The 24868-nt window shown below is 47.3% G+C and overlaps 1 protein-coding gene across 1 annotated transcript; it reads right to left on the bottom strand.

The window, feature by feature from the left end:
• Nucleotides 1-538: 538 nt before the first annotated feature.
• Nucleotides 539-24825, bottom strand: TMEM38A (transmembrane protein 38A). The gene is made up of 6 exons (XM_057710293.1): nucleotides 24663-24825; nucleotides 7541-7697; nucleotides 7108-7292; nucleotides 4723-4810; nucleotides 2881-2998; nucleotides 539-2101 (listed from the first exon to the last, which is right to left on the bottom strand). The coding sequence occupies exons 1-6, from the start codon at nucleotides 24784-24786 to the stop codon at nucleotides 1874-1876; spliced, it is 900 nt and encodes a 299-aa protein (XP_057566276.1). The 5' UTR covers nucleotides 24787-24825; the 3' UTR covers nucleotides 539-1873.
• Nucleotides 24826-24868: the final 43 nt, after the last annotated feature.

Consider the following 24868-nt stretch of genomic DNA (forward strand, 5'->3'; position numbering starts at 1 on the left):
GGGATGCTGAGCATTAACATGCTTATTTCTATGCTATCTGCATGTTGTCTATGGCAAAATGTCCACTCAGATCCTTTTAAAATTGAGTTGTTTTCTCATTATTGAGGCTTGAGAATTCTTTATATATGCAGGATATAATCCCTTTATTGGATGTGTGATTTTCAAAAATTTTTCTCCCAGTCTGTGGCTTGACTTTCGTTCTCTTAGCAAGACTCTTGCTAAGTCTCTTGCAAATCCCAACCACCCCCATTAATCCTCCCACCAATCTTTGATGGGAGGGATAATCACCATCCTCTTCTTTTTCCCAAGAAGCAAACAGGCTTAGGGAAGGGGAAGCCCCATGACCTGTCAATGGCAGAGTGAGGATTAAACCCTGCTTAACCCCAAACCCTACAAACTTCACCCACTGCCTCATCTCCCACTGGTGATCAAGGGCTGAGCCTCATTCTCCTGGAAACGCCATATGTCTCTAAGTTCACAGACTCCCGTTGTGCCCTGAGGCCAAAAGAGCAAGAATGAATCAGACAAGCCATCAGGGTTCTTTCACAACAAATTTATTTGCTGACCCTTCACGCTGAGCCTTGATGGACATGCAAGAGGAGGGATTTGGGGGCCCTACAGCCTCAGGACCCACCTAACTTCCAGGCATCACCAGATCAAGGCACTTTCCCAATAGCTGGGCAACACCTGGGACCCCAACAACCCCATGCCGATCTGACACAGCTACAGGCTGATGCCCTGAGCACCCATGTGCAAAGGGCAGCCCCAAACTGGCCCAAACCCCACCCGAGACTGGCCATGCCCAACCCACCCACCCCTCTCAGATGTCCTGGTGACCTAGGCTGAGATAAAGGTGGCCAGGAGGGGCCCTCAGCTCCCATCCCCCTCGCTCACCCTGAATCAAGTTCCCAGCCTGTCCAGCAGCAGCAAAAGGTTTGGCACATAGTAGGCATATGTTTGTTGAATGACTAAGTGAGCGGTGACTAAGGATGCCAGCATGAGGGAGGTCTCATGGAGCTTCCTGGGTCCAACAGTGAGTGCTTGGGCCCCTGGACAGAGTCAGATCTTGGAACCCCTGCCCAGCCAGCTGCATTTCTTTGGTTTAGGGGCAACCTGAAGCCAAGGATCAGAACAAGCCTTCCCCACCCTCCATGCTCTCAAGTCTGGCTTAGACACTTCTACTGAAGGCCTCTTTTGTGCCAGGTAATGTGGGGTTCTCCAATCCACGAGCACAAAAGATCTAAAATGCAAAGCCGTTTTTAAGCACGAAGAACATCCACCAAGGCCACCCCTCCTGACTGCACTGTGCTTCTGAGCTTAGAAAGCTGGTTCATGTCCAGCCTCACATTAACCCTTACATATGAAACGGGGTGAGGGGCCACTATAGAGATGGGGCACACAAGGCTCAGAGCAGGAGGCAACTTGCCCAGGGATGCCCAGCAAATTTGGCAAGAAGAGAGGTGGAAATCACAGCAGCTACCTTACAGCAGACACTTAGTAAATGTCCATCAAAATGAATGAGCCTCAACATGGCTTGAAATTCTTTCAGAGTCAAAGTGTAACTTTAGAGAGGAAATAATAGAACCAAGAACATAGCTGCCAGGGTTTCTGGCTGGAGCTGCTGCTGGGATTCTGTGACCTCCCCCCCAAAAGCTGTAACTCTATGGGGACCTGGCAGAAAGAGAAAGGGACCTCCCATTCCTACAAATGCCCTTCACCCCCATATCTCATTTAACCCCCACAACAACCCTGGAGGGTGGGCTGACGACTCCAATTTGTAGATGGGGAAGTAAAGGCCGGAGAGGGGAGAACTGAGCCCAGGTCCTGGTTCTGGGTCCTCTCCTTGGTGCCCTGAAGGCCCCCAGGATGCCCCCTAATCTGCCTTCTTGGTCTTCTTCTTCCTAGAGCCCTCACTCAGCTCCTCCTTGGACTTGGTGGGCAGGGCTGAGTGTGGGGAGCCAGGCCCACTGCCACCCTGGGATCCACCGTGGTTGTCGTGGTGATGGTCGGCCCCCCAGGCTGACCCAAAGAGCACAGGGCAGACGTAGCCTTCCAGAACATCAAAAGGAGAAGTGTGGGAGTGAGTGGTCGTCAGGAACACCTGAAGTGGGGTGGCATAGGGACAGGAGAGGCGAGAGAGCCAGAGGGAGAAAGAGGCAGAAGCAAAGTGGGGGGTTGGGGGGAAAGAGAGAGAAGGTCAGCTAGGTCAAGGGCAGAGGTAGCTCAGACCCAGCCTTCTGGTTGCATGCACCCTCAAGAAGGTAATCAACTGTCTTGGGCTTTCCGGGATGTGAGGTTTTGGTGCTAAAAACCCAGGCACACTGGGACAGTTGGTTACCTTTTCCCCAGGCGTACCCTACCAACACACACCTGGGCTCAGAGAGGAGCCATGCTTGGTTTGGGGTCAATCACTACCTTTCCCTATGTAGTGGCCTATGGTCCCCTCCCAGGGAGCCAGCAGTGAAGTTCCCTTGCTCCATGGGGAGGGAAGTGTGTGTGGCCCCAGAAGACCTCTCCTGGGTAGGGGGTGACCCCAACTCAAGGCCTGAGGGTCAGACCAGCACCATTCCTGGTCTAGCCTGCTCTCCATGCCCAAGGCACAAGGCCTTGATACTCTAGGCTCCATACATTCCTGCCCCCATCTTGGCCCATGCTGGGCCCTCTGCCCAGAAGATCTTGTTCTGCTCACCCCCATCCCCACCTGCTGGACACTAATCTTCTCATACCCTCCTCCCATGCATGAACCTACTGATGGGCTCCCCACCCTCACTGCTCGACCTTAGGGCTGCCCTTTCCCCAGACACCAAGGCTATGAGCCCAAACTCCCCATCCTCAGCCTGGGGAGTGTGGGTCAGTATCAGTCAGGATGGGAAGGCTTACCTTACAGGATACCATGAACATGGTGAAGATGAAGATGAGGGTGGCTTTGGACACTGGGAGCCAGCGGGTCTGCTGGAGGGTGAAGAGGATGGCTCCATACAGGCTGGCCTTGGTGGGGCTGGAGGGGGCAGCTGTGGTTACTGGGAGCTTCTGCAGGTCTCAGGCCTTTGTACCTCTCTCCCAGGCCCCCTTCTCTGCCCACCCTGCTGGGTTCAGCACCCATCCTGGCTTCTCCAGAGTGTGTGGCGGGAAGATGCCCATGAGACATGGATGAGGTGGGTCTCCCTGTGCAGTAACTTGGCCCAAAAAGAGGTCTCTCCTTTGCCCTGCTCCTGGGAGGTACCCATTAAGCCCTGGGAATGTCCTGCCTGATAGGAGTATCTTTGTTTACCTGGGGATTTTGGGTCACACCAGATGGTAATGGTGTGATTTAGGGTGGAGTCTTGGGCCATGTGGTATCCGCTGAACTTCTGGAGGGGCTGGAGACTGAGGTCAGCCATGCAGACAGTCAGTTTTGTCTGTGTGACCGGGCCCCAGTAAAGCCCCTGAACACGAGGGCTCGGGGGAGTGCTACTGGTTGGCAATCTTCAATGCATACAGTTACACAAAGATGCTGGGAGAAACAGGTATTTTCCACACTGCCCCATTGAGAGGTGGCAATTGGAAGCTTGCGCCTGGTCTCTCCCTGGATGCTGCCCCATGTGTCTTTTACCTTTGCCAGTTTCAATCTGTATTCTTTCCCTGTAATAAACCATAACCCTAAGTATAACAGCTTGGCCAAGTTCTAGAGTCCTTCTAGCAAATCATCGAACCTGAGGGTGGCCTTGGGGACCCCCGAACAGTGCACTCCCCCAGAAGATGGATTTACAACACACAGTTTTTCTTAATTTTCCTTTTCTTCCTTGAAGAATAGGCTTCTGATATTTTGACTTGTTGCAGAAGACAGACCTGTGACTTCCATTCCTGATGTCTGTCATGCGTTGCACATACTTAATGATGATAATTCGACCTGATGTTTCCAAAGCACTCACCAGTCACCAGGGTGAGAAGGGTTATGTGTGTGACTCCAGGGAGACTTCACACTCAGCTGACGAGGCAGAAATAGAATCCGAGAGGGCAGGCCACTTGCCCTCTTAGTAGCAAGGGACACAACTGTCAGAGACCCCATTTCCCTGTCCATGAACTAAGTGTGGGACCAGATCTCTCATGGGGATAAAGTGAGATAAAGCTATGTTTTCCAATATATGAAATGGGAGGGAGTTTTCACTGGCACATGCATGAACTTTTTAATATTGCCCTATTTTAATGGCAACAGCTTTATTGTAGATTGTGAGAAAATTTAACTAGCCTGAACCTTTTAGGTCTTTTAAAAATATATTAGGCTAAATCCCCTGTGGGGTCGTGGGTTGATGCCTGTATGTTGCCATCTGGCCCTGCCCAATGTTCCCCGCTTAACCTCAGCCACACTCCTCACCTACTCTCTGTGCTCCACACCCTGAACCCCTCACTCCCCACCCACAATCTGTACCCTGACCCTGTAGAACCAGGCAGAATTGTGGCTCTTTTTGGATTTGAGAGTTGGCAGAGGTGCTGGCCTCTGAGGAGGCTCCCTCTTTGCCAGAAAACTCCTGTTCACTCTTCAGAACCCAAATCAAGTGTCTCATCTCCCTGAAACGCTGCCTGCCCCTGCCCCCTAGGTAGTGTCCTGGCTCCACCTCCAGGGTCCTCCAAGCACAGTCTCTGAAAGCTTCTGGAAGGATAATCAGGGACTGAGGCTTCCAAGTTACCAGGAGTATCCAACCCAGGGTTAGGCCCAGGGAATAGGGAGAATGGGATACTCACAAGGACATATGCAGAATCTCGTTGGTCTCTGGCTTCCAGACCCCTCGGAGCAGCTGCTCAAAGTTGGACATGAGGGCGACACCAGAGCCTATGGGACAGGGTACTTCTGAACAAGCCCGCCACCCCCAGCTCCCTGGTCTTCTTGGCTGAATTCCCAAGGGAGCAGCTTCTTTGTTTCTGGAGTCTCCTCCAATGGGATACTGAACCTGGTGTGTATGATCATCAGTTGCAGGTAGGGGAACTGAGGCCCAGAGAGGGGACAGTCTTGCTGAGGGTCACACGGCACGTTCGGAGCAAAACCAGCATGAAGTAATTGAGGTCACACCCCACATGCAAGGTATGTCTTGGACAAATCTGGGTTGTCTGCCCTGATGCTCCCAAACCAGGACCCTGAGCTGTGCATGAGGCTTACGGAGGGCTCCCCACCCCAAGCCTGTCTTCTCCTCTGGGTGCTGAGCTTTCAGCCTTTCTCAAGCCACTTGCCCTCTGGAAGGCATGTTATACCCCCTGAGGAATTTGCTCTGTAGCACAGGCTTCCTAGAGAGAGAATAAGGAGACCTATGCCAAGATTTCTGGTTAAATTTCTAGCAGAGTCTTCCCACTGACCCCAAATATGTTGACTAAAGAGGCTTGGACACCCACTTCAGGAGTGGTTGGGCTAACTGGGATGCCTAATATGCACCACTGGACCAGGGGTTTGCATCTTGGATGATTTTGCCCCAAGGAGGCATTTGGCAATATTTGTAGACATTTTTGGTTGTCACAACTGGGGAGGGGGTTGCTACTGGCAACTAATGGGTTGAAGCCAGGGATGCTCCTCAACACCCTGTCATGCACAGTGCAGCCCCCACCACAGAGCATGATCCAGCCCTAAATGTCAATGGTGCTGAGGATACTGTGACTCAATGGAGGATGATTCTAGACCCATGCATTTTGGGGGTACCCACTTTGGTGAGCCAGAAGCAGGGATTCAGTGCCCTGTGGTATTTAGCACCTGCTCAAGCCTTCTTTCCCTGCCTGCCTGTTACTTTTTGCTCCACCTCTGCAACTATTACTGTTGAATTATCTATTTCTCCTTCAACTTCCCTCAGTTTTTGCTTTATGTATTTTGGTGCTCTGTTTTTAGGTGCATATATGTTAAAATGGTTATATCTTCTTAATGGATTGACCCACCATTATAAACTGTCCCTCTATATTTTTAGTAACATTTTTTTGTCTCAAAGTCTATCTTGGTCGGCCTCTTAGCATAGATGGAAGCGGGGGGAAAAGGAGGGCTTCAAAGTTCTTAAGAATGTGGATGTTGAATTCAGAGGACCCGGAGTCAAACCCAGCTGTGCCCCCACAGCCATGTGACCTTGGGCAAGTCATTTCATTTCCCTCTTCAGTAAGAAGGGATGATGCTAGCCTTCTCCTAAAGAAGACTTTTAAGGATCAAATGAGATAAGTTACACAAAGGCCTCTTCTCAAAACTTCCCCTGGGTCAGGGATCTTAACCTGGAGTCTATGAACCCAGACAGGAAACACAATTACATCTTCATTCTCACATGCCTCACCGAAATCCAGCCTTTCCTTCCATCATGAAGGGAGGCAATTACCTCAGCAGGATTTGCAAGTCTGGGACTCTGTCACCAACAGGATTCATGGAAGGTTTTCTTTTCACATTCCCATTGTTGCAGATGGTTTCAAAACATCATTTGTATTCAACACCACTTCTAAAGTCTGGGAGTTATTAGGAGCCAGTGGAAGGCCTATTATTTAATCCCTAGTAAAGATGCATAGAACTACTGCAGCATATTTTTTAAAAATTTTTATAACTACATTAAAATAATAGGCTTCCTTTATTCTCCTATATATTTTATTTTATGCACTTAAAAAGCATAAAAGAATTTACTGGGCTGACAAAAGGGCTACAGTCCACCAAGCTTAAGAACCCCTGTAGTTACAGGGCTGTGACTTCCTCTTTAGGAGGCGTTTGGCAATGTCTGGAGACATTTTTGGTTATCAGACTGATAGGAGCTACCAACAGCTAGTGGGTGGAGGCCAGGGTTGTTAGCCAACATCCTACAGTGTACAGGACAGCCTCCACCACAGAGAATGATCCAGCCCCAAACATCAGTAGGGCTGCAGTTGAGAAATCCTGCTCTAGAGACATCAGCTGTCATTGTTTCACTGCCCTGTTTACCTTTGACAGTTAAATTTCGGGAAGAATCTTCTCATTTACTCTAAAGGTGTCTGCTAATGAGGAGGTTGAACTCCTGCAGGGGTTCCTGACACCCTGTCGCTTGGGGCAATGGCTCTGCCAGCTGGGATGCCCAGTCTGTAACCACTGAGCGGGGGTTCTCAACTGGGATGTTTTTCCATTGTTCTCGTCATGGTCCTGTTTACCTTTGACCCAGCCAGTGGCGATCATGACGAACCACCCGTGGTGGTAGTGGTGATGCGCGTGATGGATGCCCACGGCGATCTTGCGGACTCTCACCACCTCCTTCATGGCCACGAAGATGAGCTTCACCGGCAGGAAGCAGACACACTTGTAAAAGAGGTCCAGGGGGCAGAAGAAAATCAAGTACCTTTGGGGAAAGAATGCCAAGCATCAGGGGGAGACAGACCCTGGGGGCCCCTTGGAGATGAGGTTGTGTCCAGACCCTTCTCTCTCACTTGACAGGCTCAGGACAGCTGGGCAGTGGAAAGCGGTGGGTCAGGACCACTGTTGTGCTGGTGGGTCCTCGTTCCTCCAACCTCCCGCCTCCCACCTCCTGGGTGGCTGGGTCACTGCCTGCTTTGCTGTCCCACATCCTGCCAGACCAGTGATGCTTACCAGACTGCTGAGGCCAGCAGGATGCTGGAGTTGTTGCTGAAGTAGTCAATCAGGGGCTCCCCGAGGAGCAGATCAGCCAGGATGTAACTCCCGAAGCAATGCAGCATGGCACACAGCCAGGACGCCATGGGGTGGCGCCGGGACAGCTCGACGGCTCCTGAGGGGCATGGGGCATCCCCCACCATCACCAGGGCGTCCAGGACATGCTTCACCCATCATGCCCTCTGTTCAGCCCATCCTTATTCAGCTGCCTTCGCAGAGTGCCCGCAAATGGGTAGGCTTGCAGTTCGCCCATTTTCCAGGAAGAACCAAGGCTCAGCGAGGGTGCACACATGTCCGAGGTCACCCAGAGAGAAGGCAGAACTGGACTGGGGCTCTTTCCTCCGAGCTCAGAGAGGTGGCGATAATAACACCAGCTCACATTCAATAAGCATTCCCAGGTCTCAGACACTGGGTTTAGCATTTATAGGAAGGACTCATTAAATCTCCATTGATAACTGCAGCCAACCGATCACTCTTATCCCCACAAGGGGACTGAAGCTTGAAGAGAGAGGGCAACGTGCAACTGGGAAAGCTTTGACGCAGCTACTCCTGCCTTGGGCTGATGCCAAGATCCCTATAAATTTATACCTGTACTTTTGGTCTCTCCTTATTTAAAAAAAAAATCTTTGTGTGTGGTAAAATACGCATAAAATGTACCACTTTGACCATTTTAAGTGTACAGTTCAGTGGCTTATTAAGCACATTCATGTTATTGTATAACCATCACCACCGTCCATCTCCAGAACTTTTCACCTTGCAAAACTGAAACTTTGGGGCTTCCCTGGTGGCGCAGTGGTTAAGAACCCGCCTGCCAAGGAAGGGGACAGGGGTTTGATCCCTGGTCCGGGAAGATCCCACATGCCTCGGAGCAACTAAGCCGGTGCGCCACAACTACTGAGCCTGCGCTCTAGAGCCTATGAGCCACAACTATTGAGCCCACGAGCCACAACTACTGAAGCCCACACACCTAAAGCCCGTGCTCCGCAGCAAGAGAAGCCACCACACTTAGAAGCCTGCACGCCGCAATGAAGAGTGGACCCCACTCTCCACAATTAGAGAAAGCCCATGTGCAGCAATGAAGACCCAATGCAGCCAATAAATAAATAAATAAATAAATAAATACATTCATAAAAAAAAAACCCAAAAAACTGAAACTCTGTCCCCATTAAGGACTAAATCTCCATTCCCACCTCATCCCAGCCCCTGAGGCTCACCACTCTACTTTCCATCTCTATGAACTTAACTACTCTATAGACCTCATGTAAGTGGAATCATACAGTACTTGTTATTTTGTGACTTGACTCTTTCATTTAGCACAGTGTCCTCAAGGTTCATCTTTGTCATAGGGTGTGTCAGAATGCCCTTCCTTTTTAAGGCTGAATAATATTCCATCAGATGGATCTACCACATTCTATGTATCCATTCATCCTTCAATAGACATTTGGGTTACACCTTTTGGCTATTGTGAATAATGCTGATAAGAAAACGAGCGTACAAATATCTGTACGAGTTCCCGCTTTCAATTCTTTTGGGTATATTCCAGATGTGTAATTGCTGGATCAAATGTTAATTCCACTTTTAATTTTTTTGAGAAACTTCCTTACTGTTTTCCACAGCAACTGCCCCATTTTACATTCCTACCAACAATGTACAAGCGTTCCAACGTCACCTTCTTGGCAACACTTGTTATTTTCTCTTTTTTAGGAATCAGCTATCCTGATGGGTATGAGGTGGTATCTCATGGTTTTGATTTGCATATCCCTAATGATTAGTGATATTGAATACTTTTTCATGTGCTTATTAGTCACTCCAACATCTGCTTCGGAGAAATGTCTATTCAAGTCTTTTGTGCATTAAAAAAAAATTGGGTTGTCCTTCTGTTGTTGAGTTGTGCCCTTCGGGAGAATGTTCATTTGCTGGGTAAAGAGCTTTGACTGGCCCCAGATAGGAAGGCACATAAGAAAATTGAAAGGTGAAGCTGAAGAGCTCTGGAGCCCTATCTTGCTGGCAAAATGCCATCAGCACAGAGGGAAGTCACCAGGTATTGGTACCCAAAGGGACAGTGCAGGGCATGTTCACACATGTGGAAGGGTACAGAAAGAACAATGATCAAAGCTGGATAAGGGAGTCCTTGAAGGCAGAATTACACTAACAGAGTGAGGAGAGAGGGCATCCCATGCTAGCAGCATGGAAGGAACAAAGACACAAGCAAAAATGGCCAAGCACAAATGCCACTTCCTGCAGGAAGTCTTCCTTGCTCTACTGAGCCAGTCACTCCTGACTCTGGGCTCCCGCCACCCCCATAGACTCCACTGTATTTTTGGTCTTGGTACTTTATTCAATTTTTCACATCAAATAACATAAAGTAGACTAGTTGTAGGTTAGGGCTGGAGGGGATGGGGGAGATGGGAGGGTAAAAGCTAGAGGATCCAGGTTTCTTTTGGAGGTAATGGCTGCACAATTCTGTGAATATACTAAAAACCAGTTAATGGGAGGTTTTAAATGGGTGAGTTTGGTGGTATATGAATTATATCTCCATAAAGCTGTTGAAAAAATAAAAGGATAACAAAGAGAAATGTAACCTTTCGCAGTTTCTGCAGCTGAGGATACACACTCGTGAATGATACTGAACTGAGTCTTCTTATAAACCCAAGGCAAGAAAATGCAAAAGACTGGACTAACTTAGCAAACAGAAATAGGGACCCCACCCCTAAGGAAGATGGCTCAGTGCATTGGTCTCCAACTTGGCTGTACATGACTTACCTGGGGGCTTTACAAACACCTGACACTTGCGCCCCATCCCAGAGGGTCTCAGTTCATCAGTCTGGGATGTGGCTGGTCTGGTGGATTTTTTAATGCTCCTAGGTGATTCCTTTGTGTGACAAAGTTGAGCATCACAGAGATAGGGGTATGAGCTGGCCCAGGTCCTGACATCCTGCAGCCCTGACACCTAAGACCTTCCATCCATGGCTGAGAGGATGGGCTCCCAAGAGCAATGGTTTTCAAACTGTGTTCCTGGAAACTGTGAGGGTTTGCAGGGGCAAAGGAGAAACCAGGTGAGTATGTTTTGGGTCATCCCCCTTGTTTCAATCAGAGCACAACTTCATTTACTGCCTCATCTCAGAGTTTGGCATAAGATTTTGTTTGAAAAGGAGAGTCTGGTATTCACACAGTCATGTATGTGAATGTTCACAGCAGCTTTATTTGTAAACAACCCAAATGGCTTCATTGGGTGAATGGATAAACAAACCATGGTACAGATGTACCATGAATGCTACTCAATAACAAAAAAGGAATAAATCAGGGATACACGAAACAACCCGGACAGAGCTCCAGGGGGTGATGCTCAGCAAAAGCTGCCAATCTCAGAAGGTTACATGCTGTATGATTCTGTTTATATAACATCCTCCAAGTGACAAAACCATAGTGAAGAGTGGCAGAGAGCAGATCAGTGGTTACCAGGGGTTATGGTTCAAAGGAAGATCTAACTATAAAGGGGCATCACCAGGGAGTTTCTTTGGGGTGTCAGAACCATTCTGTATCCTGATGGTGGTGGTGGTTACTCAAATCTACACGTGATAAAATTTCAAAGGACTATATTTTTTAAAGTGCACGTAAAAACAGCTGAATAAATCTGTGGTTGGTGTTAATGGTATTATACTGATGTCCATTTTTGGGTTTTAATAATGAGCTACCATTAGGTAAGATGTTGTCATTGGGGAAAAGCAGGTGAAGGGGACTTGGAAACTCTTTGCTCCATTTTTGCAACTTCTGAGAATTCCCTGGTGGTCCAGTGGTTAGGACTTGGCATTTTCACTGCTAGGGGTTCAATCCCTGGATGGGGAAATAAGATCCCACAAGCTGTGGCATGGCCACAAAAGAAGAAAAAAAAAAAAAAAGCCCACAACCATTTTTGCAATTTCTTATGAACTGTAAAGTCTTTCAAGATAAAAAAGGTCCCAAATTAAAGGGACTCAAATTTAAGATCCCAAATTAAATGAAGACCCAAATTTTAAGATCCCCAATTAAAATGAAGGCAGGGGTCTGGTTCTTTAAAAACACATTTACAAAAAACACTAGAGGTAAGGATTAATGTCTATTAGTTCAACTGTACACTTTGTACTACCCACTTAAAGTCTTTTGAATCTTTTGAGATAGTTAGGTTCTATCTTTATGCCCCTGTGGTCATAATCTTCTACAGCCACACCCCTCAGTTAGAACCTGGGTGTCTCCTGGTGTGACGACTTATTTCATCATCTTGATTCCTTCCTCTCCCAGAAATTTCATTTTCCAGAGAGTGAATTTAGGATTAAGTTGTAAGACACAGCTACTTAGCTCTCACATCCAGAGCTGGTATCAATGACTCTACTTTTTATTTTTTAAATTTTATTTTAAAATTTATTTTATTGAAATAGTTGATTTACAATGTTGTGTTAATTCCTGCTGTACAGCAAAGTGATTCAGTTATACATATACATATGTACACATACATATATATGTATATATATACATTCTTTCTTTTTCACTTTCTTTTCCATTATGGTTTATCACAGGATATTGAATACAGTTCCCTGTGCTATGTAGTAGGACCTTGTTGTTTATCCATCCTATATATAATAGTTTGCATCTGTTAATCCCAAACTCTCACTCCTTCCCTCCCCCACCTCTCCTCTTGGCAACCACAAGACTGTTCTTTACATCTGTCTTTTTCTGTTTTGTAGATAAGTTCATTTGTGTCATATTTTATTAGCATTTATTTATTTTTTTATTTTTTTGTTCTTGGCTGCATTGGGTCTTCTTTGCTGCAGGTGGGCTTTCTCTAGTTGCGGGCAAGTGGGGGCTACTCTTTGTTGCGGTACTCAGGCTTCTCAGTGCAGTGGCTTCTTTTGTTGCAAAGCACAGGCTCTAGGTGCACAGGCTTCAGTAGTTGTAGCGTGTGGCTCTAGGGCATGCAGGCTTCAATAGTTGTGGCTTGCAGGCTCTAGAGCACAGGCTCTGTAGTTGTGGCATATAGGCTTAGTTGCTCCGTGGCATGTGGGATCTTCCTGGATGAGGGATTGAACTCATGTCCTCTGCATTGGCAGGTGGATTCTCAACCACTGTGCACCAGGGAAGTCTCCTGTGTCATATTTTCGATTCCACATATAAGTGATATCATATGGTATTTGTCTTTCTCATTCTGACTTACTTCACTTAGTATGATCATCTCTAGGTCCATTCATGTTGTTGAAAATGGCATTGTTTCATTCTTTTTTATGGCTGAGTAGTATTCCCCAATACCTCTCTTTAAACAACTCACTTAATCCATGGGTCTTCCTAGGTAGCGCAGTTGTTGAGAATCTGCCTGCCAATGCAGGGGACACGGGTTCAATCCCTGCTCCAGGAAGATCCCACATGCTGCGGAGCAACAAAGCCCGTGTGCCACAATTACTGAGCCTGCGCTTTAGAGCCCGTGAGCCACAACTATTGAGCCCATGTGCTGCAACTACAGAAGCCCACACGCCTAGAGTCCATGCTCCGCAACAAGAGAAGCCACGGCAATGAGGAGCCCATGAACCACAACGAAGAGTAGCCCCCACTCACCGCAACTAAAAGAAAGCCCATGCACAGCAAAAAAGACCCAACACAGCCAATAAAATAAATAAATTAATTAATTAAAATAAACAATTTACTTAATCCAATGAAAACTCTACTCAATGTGGATGTGAGATGACAAGCTTACACAATGTAATCTATTAATCAAAAGACTAATCTAAAGAAATAATTAGAGACTTCCCTCGTGGTCCAGTGGTAAAGAATCTGCCTTCCAATGTAGGGGACGCAGGTTGGATCCCTGGTCAGGGAACTAAGATCCCACATGCTGCAGCGCAACTAAGCCCGCGCACTGCAACTACTGAGTACACACACCTCAACAAGAGAGCCCATGTGCCACATACTGCAGAGCCCACTTGCCCTGGAGCCCATGTGCCACAGCTAGAGAGAGAAAACTTGCACGTCACAACTAGAGAGAAACTTATGCGCCACAGTGAAGAGCCAATGTGCTGCAATTAAGACCCGACACAGCCAAACAAACCAAAAAAGAAAGAAAGAAAGAAAGGAAGAAAGAAAGAGAGAGAGAGAGAGAGAGAGGGAGGGAGGGAGGGAGGGAGGAAGGAAGGAAGGAAGGAAGAGAAAAAGAAAAAAAGAATTAGTTCAGGTTTTGGGGTTTGGGGGGAAAGTTTCTCTTTGTTTCTAGAGGTTGGATGCCTTTTGTCTCTAATTGTCAAATCCAGATGCTTGGCCTCTTTATGCCGTGTACTAAGTGTGAAGCGATTGACATAAATACCTGTATATACTATTGGTACACTCAACAAGTTGACTTGATCTTAATTCTTTGGTGAGAATGAGGACCTTATCCTTCTCATCTGCTGCTGAACCACCCTCTTCCCTGGCCCCGTGTGCTTGGCACTGTGCCTGATACGTGGTATTTACTCAATAAATAATTGTGAATGAAAAAACTGTCCACGTGGAGCTAACATTCAAGCAAATGTGGACTGAACATTCCTAGGCACTGAGGTTGTGTTGGGCACTTTCGGTTACACTATAACAACAACCTCCCTACTCCCTTTATCTACTGAGTGAGGTTTTTTTTTTTTTTAAATTGAGTTACTATTGTGTTCCAGGCAACTCCATACCTTCACACCATCCTCAAGCCTTCAGTGTCAGAGCCCAGGCTTTCCATCACAGGTAATGTAGGGATTAACATCCCTTCCTATAGTGAGTTATAGGAGGGACTAGTGCACAACCCCCCTGCCCCATTCATGTCCTTCAAAACCTCAGAATGTGACCTCATTTGGAATAGGGCCTTTGCAGAAGTAATTAAGATGAGGATCTTGAGATAAGGTCACCCTGGAGCATCTGGGTATGCCCTGAATCCAATGAGAGTGTTCTTATAAAAGACAAAAAAGGAGACACAGACACAAAGGAGAAGGTGCTGTGAGTTGAACTCACAAGAAGATATGTTTAAGTCCTAACCCTTGGTATCTGTGAATGTGACCTTATTTAGAAATAGGGTCTTTGCGGATGTAATTAAGTGAAGATGAGGTCATTAGGTAGGCCTTAATCCAAAGTCTGGTGTGTCTTATAAGAAGAGGAGATGGATCACAGGGAAGAAGGCCATATAAACAGCGAGGAAGAGACTGTAGTGATGCACCTACAAGCCACAGAACCCCAAGGATGCTAAGCCACCTCCAGAAGCTGGGAAGAGGCATAGAAAGATTCCTTCCTAGAACCATGGCTCTGCTGACACCTTGATTTTGGACTTCTAAATTCCAGAATTGCGAGACAATACATTTCTGTTTTAAGCCACCCAGTTTGTGGTGGCAGCCAAAGGAAATTCATACAGAATGCCATATGAAGATAGAGGCAGAGATTGGAGTGATGTGTGTACAAGCCAAGGAATGGCAAGGATGCTGGAAGACACCAGAAACCAGGAAAAAGGCATGGAAGGATCCTCCCCTAGAGCCTCTAGAAGGAATCAGACACCCTGACTTTGAACTCTGGCCTTCAGAACTGGAAGAGAATACATTTCTGTTGTTTTAAGCCCTCTAGTTTGTGGTCATGTGTTATGGCAGCCCTAGGAAACTAACATAGCACCTGACAGATGAGGCAACAGAGTCTCCCCAAGGTCAATGGCTTACCCAAGATCACCCAGGCATTCAGTGAGTATTTATGAGCTCTGATCTTGTGCCGGGCTCTTGCTAGGCACTGGGGATGCAGCCATAAGCAAGAGCTGGTTCAGGTGTTACTTTTGTGGGGCCCATAGTCTGGTAGGGAGGCAACGTGGTTAAACAATCCCACAAGTGAAGGTTAAACCTCATAAGGGAGAGACACATGGTGCTTTGAAGGGTTTAATCGAGGAACTGTCCTAGCTAAGGAGGTCAGACTTCATTTAGGAAGTAGCACTTAAGCTGAGGTCTGAACAATGAGCAGGGATTTCCTAGAGGATGGGGGTGGAGGGGAGAAGATGATCCAGGCAAGGGGAGAGCGTGGGAGATGGTGGAAGAGGGAGGAGGGAGGAAACCTAAGAGCTAAGGGGCACTCAACGCAAGATACACAGGTCAGGTCGGCATGGGCTGGACATCCAGCAAAGCAAGTGACCAAGCCAGGGCCAAACAGACCTCACACCTTTCAACATGGTACCCAAGCCTCTTTCCTGGGACCTATGTCCAATATTCTAAGCCCATGTAGGGGAAAGAAACATGAAGTCCACTCTACTGCATAGAGGGAGCTGCCTTCTTCTCAAACCAGTCAACCTCACAGAGAAGTGGGGAGGGGATTATCTGCCCCTCCTCCAGAGGGAAAAAGCCCAAGTTTCCCTGTACACACACAGTTGGGAGGATCAAGAGGCATAACCAGCTTGGAGGCAACTTGGCAATACTGAGGAAATCAGAAGCTGTGAGTTGCCTGTGCCCCAGCAATTCTGCTCCTTATTATTTGCCCAAAAGAAACTAGTGCCTGTGGCAAAGAGGCCTGGGGAGGGGGATTTCACTGCCACACTGTTACAGCAGGAGAAAAGTAGAAAAAGCAGAAACTACTGTTTCTTAGTAAGGGAGTAGAGTCACATAAAATAGAATACTACAGAGTAGTAATTTAAAAATGAACTACATCCAGGGAATTCCCTGGCAGTCCAGGGGTTAGGACTCCGATCCCTGGTTGGGGAAATAAGATGCTATAAGCCACACGGCATGGCCACAAAAACAAAAACAAAACCAAACCAAACCCTAGATCCAGATCTGGGCTCCTCACCCTCGGCACTGTTGACATATAGGGCTGGACCATTCTCTGCTACAGTGGGGGCCATCCTGTGTGCTGCAGGATGCCAAGCAGCACCCCTGGCCTCCACTCATTGGATGCTAGCAGCCCTCCCCCACCCTGGTGTGACAACCAAAAATGTCTCCAGATATTGCCAAGGACAAATTCCCTTCTGGTTGAAAACCCCGCTCTAGATGTATCGACACAGATAAATCCTATAAGGTTGCTGCTGAGTGAAAAGGTTAGGTTGCAAAATGATATGTTTATGTATATTTTATGTATGTCTGTAAAACAACCCAAGATGCTCCATGCAGTTCATAGGTAACTATACAGTGATGAAGGTATACATACAGGCATGGGAATAATATAGGCCGCTTTTAGGGTAGTGGTCACATCTAGAGAGGGAGGGAGAAGAAGGGATGGGGTTGCCTCTACCTGTCACTATTTCTTTAAAAAAAAAAAAAAAACTTTCTGAAGCAAATCTACACTCACATCTGGTAAGTCTGTGTAGAGAGCAAGGAGGTAGGGACTTCCCTGGTGGTGCAGTGGTTGAGAATCCGTCTGCCAATGCAGGGGACATGGGTTCGATCCCCAGGCTGGGAAGATCCCACATGCCGCAGAGCAACTAAGCCCGTGCGCCACAACTACTGAGCCCATATGCCTAGAGCTGGTGTCTGTGACAAGAGAAGCCACCGCACTAAGTAGCCCATGCACTGCAACTAAGAGTAACCCTTGCTTGCTGCAACTAGAGCAAGCCCCTGCACAGCAAGGAAGACCCAATGCAGCCAATAAATAAATAAAGTTAAAAAAAAGAGAGAGCATGGAGGTATCTGTAATAGCTACTATGTATGTTTGAAATAATCATCAAAACTAGAAAAAAAAAGGGTCCCCCTGAAAGCTGATGAGCAGGAAGGACTTGGGGTGCCCTCCTGCCTCATCGCACTGGGCTTCACAGTCTGTACCAAGCCCCCTGGTGAACCTCTCATCACCTGCCCCCTCTCTGATGGCAGTGAATGGGGGTCCAGGAACAGGAGGTCTCACAGACTAGGGTGGGCAGCGGGCGCCATGCTGTCTGTCCTATGCACAAGAACCTACCAATAGGTTCTAGAAGACTCCTAAAAATTCATGTTCCCAGCAGCACTATTCACAATTGCCAAAAGCTGGAAACAACCCAAATGTCCATCAACAGACGAATGGATACACTAAATGTGGTCCACCCACACAATGCAATACAATTCAGCCTTAAAAAGGAATGAAGCACCGACAGGTGCTACAACACGGATGAACCTTGAAAACACACTAAGTGAAAGAAGCCAAACACAAAAGGCCACATAATGTATGATCCCATTGATATGAAATGTCCAGAACCGGCAAATCCATAGAGACAGAAAGCAGATTAGTGACTGCCAGGGGCTGGGGGAGGGAGAACGAGGAGTGACTGCTAATAGAGACAGAGCTCCCTTTTAAAGTGACAAAAAGATTCTTGAATTTATACAGTACATATAGGTGGGATCATATACCATGGCCTTTCGCATCTAGCTTCTTTCACTGAGCACAATATTTTCAAGGGTAATATTCATTTTCGCTGCTGCATAGTATTCCATCATAGGAATAGACTGCAAGCTATTTATCCATTTTCTTGCGTATACATTTTACAATCAGGAACCATGTCTCATAAAAGTTGTTTCAGAGTGTCAGCAACACACTTCCTTTTCTCTTTACCACTCCCATTGACTAACCACATGTTCTTAGACAAATCATTCTTTTTTCTCCATCTCTTTCCTTCTGTCAGGTGGGAACCCTAATCCCTTCTTTGCCCAACCCCTAATAGAGATTAGAATCAAAGTTTCCCTCCTCCATCTCACCCTGGAGTCACAAGCCCAGAGTGCATCTTCTCCCTGCCCTTGAGGTTATTCTGTGTCTCAGCAACTACCAAATTCCTCCATTACGAAGCTGAATGCCCTCTTCTCTCCTCCGGGGCATCTATTTAAAACACCGCCAGCTGAGAGTTAATCCTTGCGAGCAGCTGGTGGGTCCTGCAGGGGCCGGCTCAGGTAAGGCACCCATGTTTTGCAGAAATGGATACCTCTGCAACTAAAAATAACCCCCAGGGCTTGAATTCTTCCCAGGATCTTTCTTGTGCCCTCTGGGACCATAAGGCCAGGGAGAGTGGGGGTGGGGGTAGGAGCCTGGGTTTTGTGAGAACAAAGTAGGCTCCTCACTATGGGTGAGGCCTGATAGAAAAGTCACACACCTGGGTTTTGGCTCTGCTGCTCACTCTGGCATGGCTTTGGGCAAATGACTGCCCACCCCCACCCCGGCAGCCTGTTTCCTCTGTTGTCAAAAGGAGAATGAGAGCACTATATATTGATGAGTCAATGCTGTATTATCATCATGTATTTTGTTACAAATTGAAGGGAAATCCCTGGTGACCCAGTGGTTAGGACTCCACGCTTTCACTGCGGAGGGCCCAGGTTCGATCCCTGGTCAGGGAAATAAGCTCCCACAAGTTGTGTGGTGCTGCCAATAAATAAATAAATAAATAAATAAAATAAAAAATTGAAGTCTAATTGATTTCAGGTGTACAGCAAAGTGATTCAGTTATACATATGTGTGTGTACACTTTTTCAGATTCTTTTCCAGTATAGGTTATTACAAGATATTGAATATAGTTCCCTGTGCTATACAGTAAACCCTTGTTTATCTATTTTATACACAGTAGTGTGTATCTATTACTCCAGTACTCCTATTTTTCCCCTCCCCCTCTTCTCCTTGGGCAACTACAATTTTGTCTTCCATGTCTGTGAGTTTCTTATCATTATCAATACCCTCCCAGCAACCCTAGAAGAACAGGATGAGTCTCCCCATTGCCACAGATGAGAAGACTGAGGCTGGTGGGGACAGCCTGCCCTGGGGATCCACAGCAAAGCAGTGGTCAAGAAACTGTCCCCCTGGCTCTTTCTCTTTGCCATGCTTCTTTTTGGTTTCTCTTGCTGGGTACTTGGGGCAGCACCAGGAAGCAGGAGAATGTGGGTTTCAATTCCAGGTTTGCCACCAAAGCACTCCCCTCTCACTGGGTGAGCTTTGGTTGCTCACTCCCCTATCTGGACCTCAGTTTAGTTAATAGGGATGCTGTCTAGAGTGACCAACTGGACCTCAGTTTAGTTAATAGGGATGCTGTCTAGAGTGACCAACTGTCCCGGTTTGCCTGGGGCTGAGGGGTTTCTAGGGCTTTGGATGCTCGTCTTGGCCAAAGCTGGGTGAGTTGGTCGCCCAGCACTATCATTCATTTCAAAGGGCGCCTGTGAAGATGAAAAGAAATTGCTTGGTGCTTAGCAATTATATGAGAGTTATTTTTGGAATTGAACTGAAATGGAAAGTATCTGTGGGTGGAAATTTTAGTGGATGGACTTATAAAAATCAGGTCGGCCTAAGGAAGAAGGAGGAAGCCCTGATCAGGACCCTAGTTCTGACCTGTGATGGGCTCCACAACATTACCTCTCTGGGGGTTGGTGTCCTGTTTGTGGATAGCCTGGAAGTGCTAGAAGGTTCCCCAGGGCACTTTTAGCACAGCTGCCACTCTGTGCTTTATAGTGTGAGGTCCAAACATGGGAGGTGTGTTCAAAGAGTGTCACCAAGCCCTTGTGCTCAGCTCTCTTCCTCAGTTTCCCCCACTGTAAAATGGAGATGGCAGCCCCTTCTCAAAAGGTTGGAGGACGAGCAGCCCCCAACCCTCAAAAAGCTTATAGTTCAAACCAGAGATGAAGGAACAGCCCTCTTTGGCTCCCATAGTATTTTTTAAATGTTCAAACTGCAACCAACATGTCTGTCAATAAGCGAGTAATTAAACCGTGGAACACCCATACCGTGGAATATTATTCAGCACTAAAAAGAAATGAGCTATCAAGCAATGAAAAGACATAGAGGAGCTTTAAATGCATCTTGCTAAGAGAAAGAAGCCAGTCTGAAAAGGCTACAAACTGTATGATTCCAACTCTATGACATTCTGGAAAAGGTAAAACTATGGAGAGAGTAAAAAGATCAGAGGTTATCAGGGGTTTGGGGAGGGAAAAGGGAGGTGAGATGAACAGGCAGAACTTGGGGGTAGTGAAACTATTCTGTATGATAGTATAATGACAGATATGTGTCATTATATGCTTGTCAAAATCCATAAAATGTACAACATAAAGGAACCCTTATGTCAACTACAGACTTTAGTTGATAATGATGTTGATAATACCTGATAATAATGGTAGTAGACAATAATGATGCTGATAAAACTGTTTGTTCATTGACTATAACAGATGTACCACTCCGGTGCAGAATGTTGGTGGTGGGGGAGGCTGGAAGGGAGGTTGGGGTGAGTGGGTAGTCAAAGTATATGGAAACTACTTTCAGCTTCATTATGCTGTGGATCTAAACTGCTCTAAAAATTGTCTATGAATTTTAAAAAAGAAAAAACATGTTCAGATAGCTAACATATAAACACAGGGAGCTGCAAATCACATTTCTAGCTTCCCTTGAAAAATGATTTCTGCTGGTTCTAGCCCCAATCAGGTAGAGGTGCGCATGACTGGATCTCACCTGGGGACTGTCCTCCCCTGGCTGTCTTACTGCTTTCCATATATCACCTGCCTGGCCCTTGGAAGCATTAGCATTTGAGACTCAGTCTAGATCCATGAGTCTTAAATGGGGGTAACTGTGTCCCCCACCCCGCAGGGACATCAGAAATGTCTGGGGGCATTTTTTTTAACTTTTTTTTTTTTTTTGCCATGCCACAGGGCTTGTGGGACCTTAGTTTCCAGACCAGGGATTGAACCCAGAACCTCAGCAGTGAAAGCTCAGAGTCCCAACCACTGCACTGCCAGGGATTTCCCTGGGGACATTTTTGATTGTCACAACTGGGGTGTGCTTGCGGCACCTAGTGGGTCAAGGCCAGGGATGCTGCGAAATGTCCTGAAATTCATAGGACAGCCCCCACTGCAGAGAATGATCTGGCTCTAACCGTCATTAGTGTTGAGGTTGGGAAACACTGGCGCAGAGAACCGATTCTCATCTGGGGAACTTTAAAAAATACTGATGCTGGCACCACCCCCTGTGGTTCTGATTTTAGTGGTGAAGGGGTGCCACCTGGAAAACAAGAGTCTTAAGAGCTCCCCAGGGGACTCTAATGTGTAGCCATATTTGAGAACCACTGGGCTGGAAGGCTCTTTGCATGGGTCAGGGCTTAAGGTACCCAGGATTGTCTTTTAATCATTCATTCACTCTTTCCTTCAATCATGCAGCCAGCATCCACGGCTTCTTCCTCTCTTCTTGCATAGAGATAGGGGTCCTAGAGGTGTACTAGACCTAGCCCTCCCTGCCCTATTAAGGAGGTTCAGCCTCTTTTAGTCCATCATTTCTCAAATGTTAGTATGCTTATAGGGATCTTGTTCAAATGCAGTCTGTTTTAGCAGGTCTTGGTGGGGAGCCTGGCATTCTACATTTCTTCCTTTTTTTTTTTAAAGCTCTTTATTGGAATATAATTGCTTTACACTCTTGCACCAGCTTTTGAGGTACACCAAAGTGAATCAGCTGTATTTATACATATATCCCCATATTCCCTCCCTCCCGTGACTCCCTCCCACCCTTTTTTTTTTTTAAGCTCTTTATTGGAATATAATTGCTTTACACTCTTGTACCAGTTTTTGTACATTTCTTAACCACGGTCCACAGATGCTGTTCACCTGAGGACCACACTATGCTTCATCCTCATTCATGATTCTCACAAAAGCCTGACCCAGAAAATGCCTGCATCCTGGGAAACACATTGCCCTACGCCTTACAAATAATTCTACTACCTCTCACAAGTGCCATAGACCTGACTATTGACAGAGTTCTCAATCGATCTTCACAATAGCCAGGAAAGGAAGTCCAGGATGATTTTACCAGTGAGCCCATCCCACAGATGAGCAAACTGAAGCTCATGTAAGCAAAACAACCAGCATGATGTTTACTCACTGTGAGAGGCAGAGCTGACTCCCAACTTGAAGATTATTCCTTAAAGCCAGCTTTGTTCTCAGGTTCACAAAATTCTTAATTTCTGAACAAGGGGCCCCACACAATCCATAGCTGGTCTTGCAATCAGCACACAGATTCTGAGAAGAAATCTTTACAGAGGCTCAGCAGGAACACCAAACTGGGGGATTAACAGTTAAGTTCAATGCCTCCCTTTTCTAAGGGTAGGCAAGTACTGCATAGCAATCATAGTGATTCTTGGGATCAAGCAGATCTGGGTTTGAATCCCAAGGCTGTCATCTACCAGCCATGGGACCACAGGCTCATTGTGTATGTAAATTAGCTTAGCCTCTAGTTCCTACTTGCCCAGTTATGAAAGGAGGGAGTTGAATGTTGATGGAAGCAGGGGGTTCTCAACCTTGACAGCATATAGCATCCTTGGAGGAGGGGAGCTTGAAACATGAGCTTGCCAGGGCCCTATCCCAGATATTCTGATTCTGCTGGTCTGGAGTGGAGATAAGATGGGGGTTTAAGAACCCCCAGGAGCCTCTAACATGCTGCTGGGGTTCAGAACCACTGAACCCTCTCAACCTTCAGGAACCTTCAGGCTCCAGTACTTCAAGTTCAGATGATTTACTCTGTGACTCCAGCAGGAATATCCCAACGCCTCCTGCATGCTCCCAGCCAACCAGAGACCTCTTTCCTTCCAGATACTTGTGTCCTACATCCCTACTGGGCTCCTGCCCTTCACAATTCTAGGTTTCCCAATGTGTGCTAGGTTCTGTACTTGCCCAGGGGACTAGCCTGAACCACCAGGAATTCATCTGCAGACAGGAAATACAGCCCTATGTTCAGGCTAAGATGATATAAAGCTTATTTTGCTTTGCAAAATAACTGCTTTCCAGAAGAGCTTTAAAAGAAATAGACTCTGGCATGTGGACGAGCTAAAATAAAACAGAACAAAAACACTTGGCAGGCAGAGTATGATCTTATTTGCATAAGACTGTGCATTTACATCCATAACTACAGGAGTATAAATGTAGAGAAGTGAGGTCTGGAAGGGTGGCCACTGCGTCAACTGTAATTATTTTTTCCTTTGGGCTTTTCAGTATGTTTGTCTTTCTTTTTCTTTCTTTCTCCGTTTCTTTCTTTTCTTTTCTTTTCTTTTCTTTTCCCTTCCTTCCTTCCTTCCTTCCTTCCTTCCTTCCTTCCTTCCTTCCTTCCTTTCTAATATACACAAGCACCTATTTTTATCATCTAAAAAAAATCTATTTCCAGAGAATATAGGGATAATTTACATCTAAGTGGGAGAAAAGATCACAAAGTTTTGGGTGATTGGTCTTTCCTCTAAAGTTAAATTCTACTGTCCGTTTAGTTTGCTGGTGTGCTAGAATTATTAATATACTAGGAGATGAACAAGAAACACTCCCTGAACCTTGTATAAAAATAGAATGCATTCAAAGGAGGCCATCTACCATCATTTAAAAAATGGTTCCAAAAAAAAGAAAAAAATCCATGAAGCTGGGTCTTCCCCCCAGTGATTCTCCATGAGGGTCTGGAGCCGGCAGGAGGAGGCTGACCGCAAATCACCCTGCCCTAGGGCCGGTACTGCTCAGTAAGTGGAAAGGATCCGAGCCAGAGCTGGAAAAATTCCCGCTGGGCTCTGAGATCCAGCACAGCCTCGGCCCAGGGAAAGGGAGAGGAGGCTGCCCTAGGGCCACAGCGGGGAAGGGGCACCGGTATCACTTTCTCTAGACCTGATCACAGGCCCCAGCGCTGCCCGCCCTTATATAGACACTCAGCTACCGCTCTGGCTCCCCGCGCCAAGGGCAAGGAGGGAGGTCACGGCTGCGGGCAGCCAGGACATCTGGCGGAACCAGCAGAGCCGACCCCCGGCTGCGCCCTCACCACGACCCAGGTCCCTCGCCCAAGTTTGTGCGACCCTACCCTGCCAGGACCCCTGACCTTCTCTCCCTGCATCCTCCCCAGCACCTGCTCCCCGTCCTCTGAACAGTCCCGTTCCTTTCCCTTCCTCCTGTCTTCATCTGCTTCCCCTCCCCCCAGCCCCACAATCCCAGGGGCTTCTCTCCTTGCCCTCCCTCGCGTCTCTCCCCTCTGCCCGCCCCCGCGTGGGAGAACCCCATGATCCCAGCACCTGCCTGCTTCCCCGAACCGGTCCCCGGGACTGTTCCCCACGATCTAGGCCTTTCTCCTCCTCCAGACCCCTGGGTTTACCGCCGCCCCCTGCCCCGCAATGCCAGCCCTCTCCAGCCCCCCGGCCCTGGCTCACCTGGCTCATACTTGAGGTAGAGAATGGAGACGATGAAGTAGCTAAGGTCGAAGACTGGGAAGAGGGGCACCCGCGAGAAGCTGAGCGCAAGCTCGCCCAGGCTCAGCGCCGAGAGCAGCTCCATGGCGCCCGCCGGGTCCCACCCCAGCCCCCGGCCCGGTGCGTCCCGTCGCGGGCAACTGCGCCCCCGCCGCTGGACCCGCCCC

Source organism: Hippopotamus amphibius, chromosome 15, assembly GCF_030028045.1.
Source record: "Hippopotamus amphibius kiboko isolate mHipAmp2 chromosome 15, mHipAmp2.hap2, whole genome shotgun sequence".
NCBI classification, from domain to species: domain Eukaryota; kingdom Metazoa; phylum Chordata; class Mammalia; order Artiodactyla; family Hippopotamidae; genus Hippopotamus; species Hippopotamus amphibius.

What these genes read in the sequence shown, in the direction of transcription:
- TMEM38A (XM_057710293.1), bottom strand. Translation starts at nt 24,786, where the DNA reads ATGGAGCTGCTCTCGGCGCTGAGCCTGGGCGAGCTTGCGCTCAGCTTC. An exon ending in CTGCTGGCCTCAGCAGTCTG is followed by an intron (nt 7,293 to 7,540) that starts GTAAGCATCACT and finishes CTTTCCCCAAAG; the next exon opens with GTACTTGATTTTCTTCTGCC. An exon ending in GAGATTCTGCATATGTCCTT is followed by an intron (nt 2,999 to 4,722) that starts GTGAGTATCCCA and finishes TGCCCCCTCCAG; the next exon opens with CCCCACCAAGGCCAGCCTGT.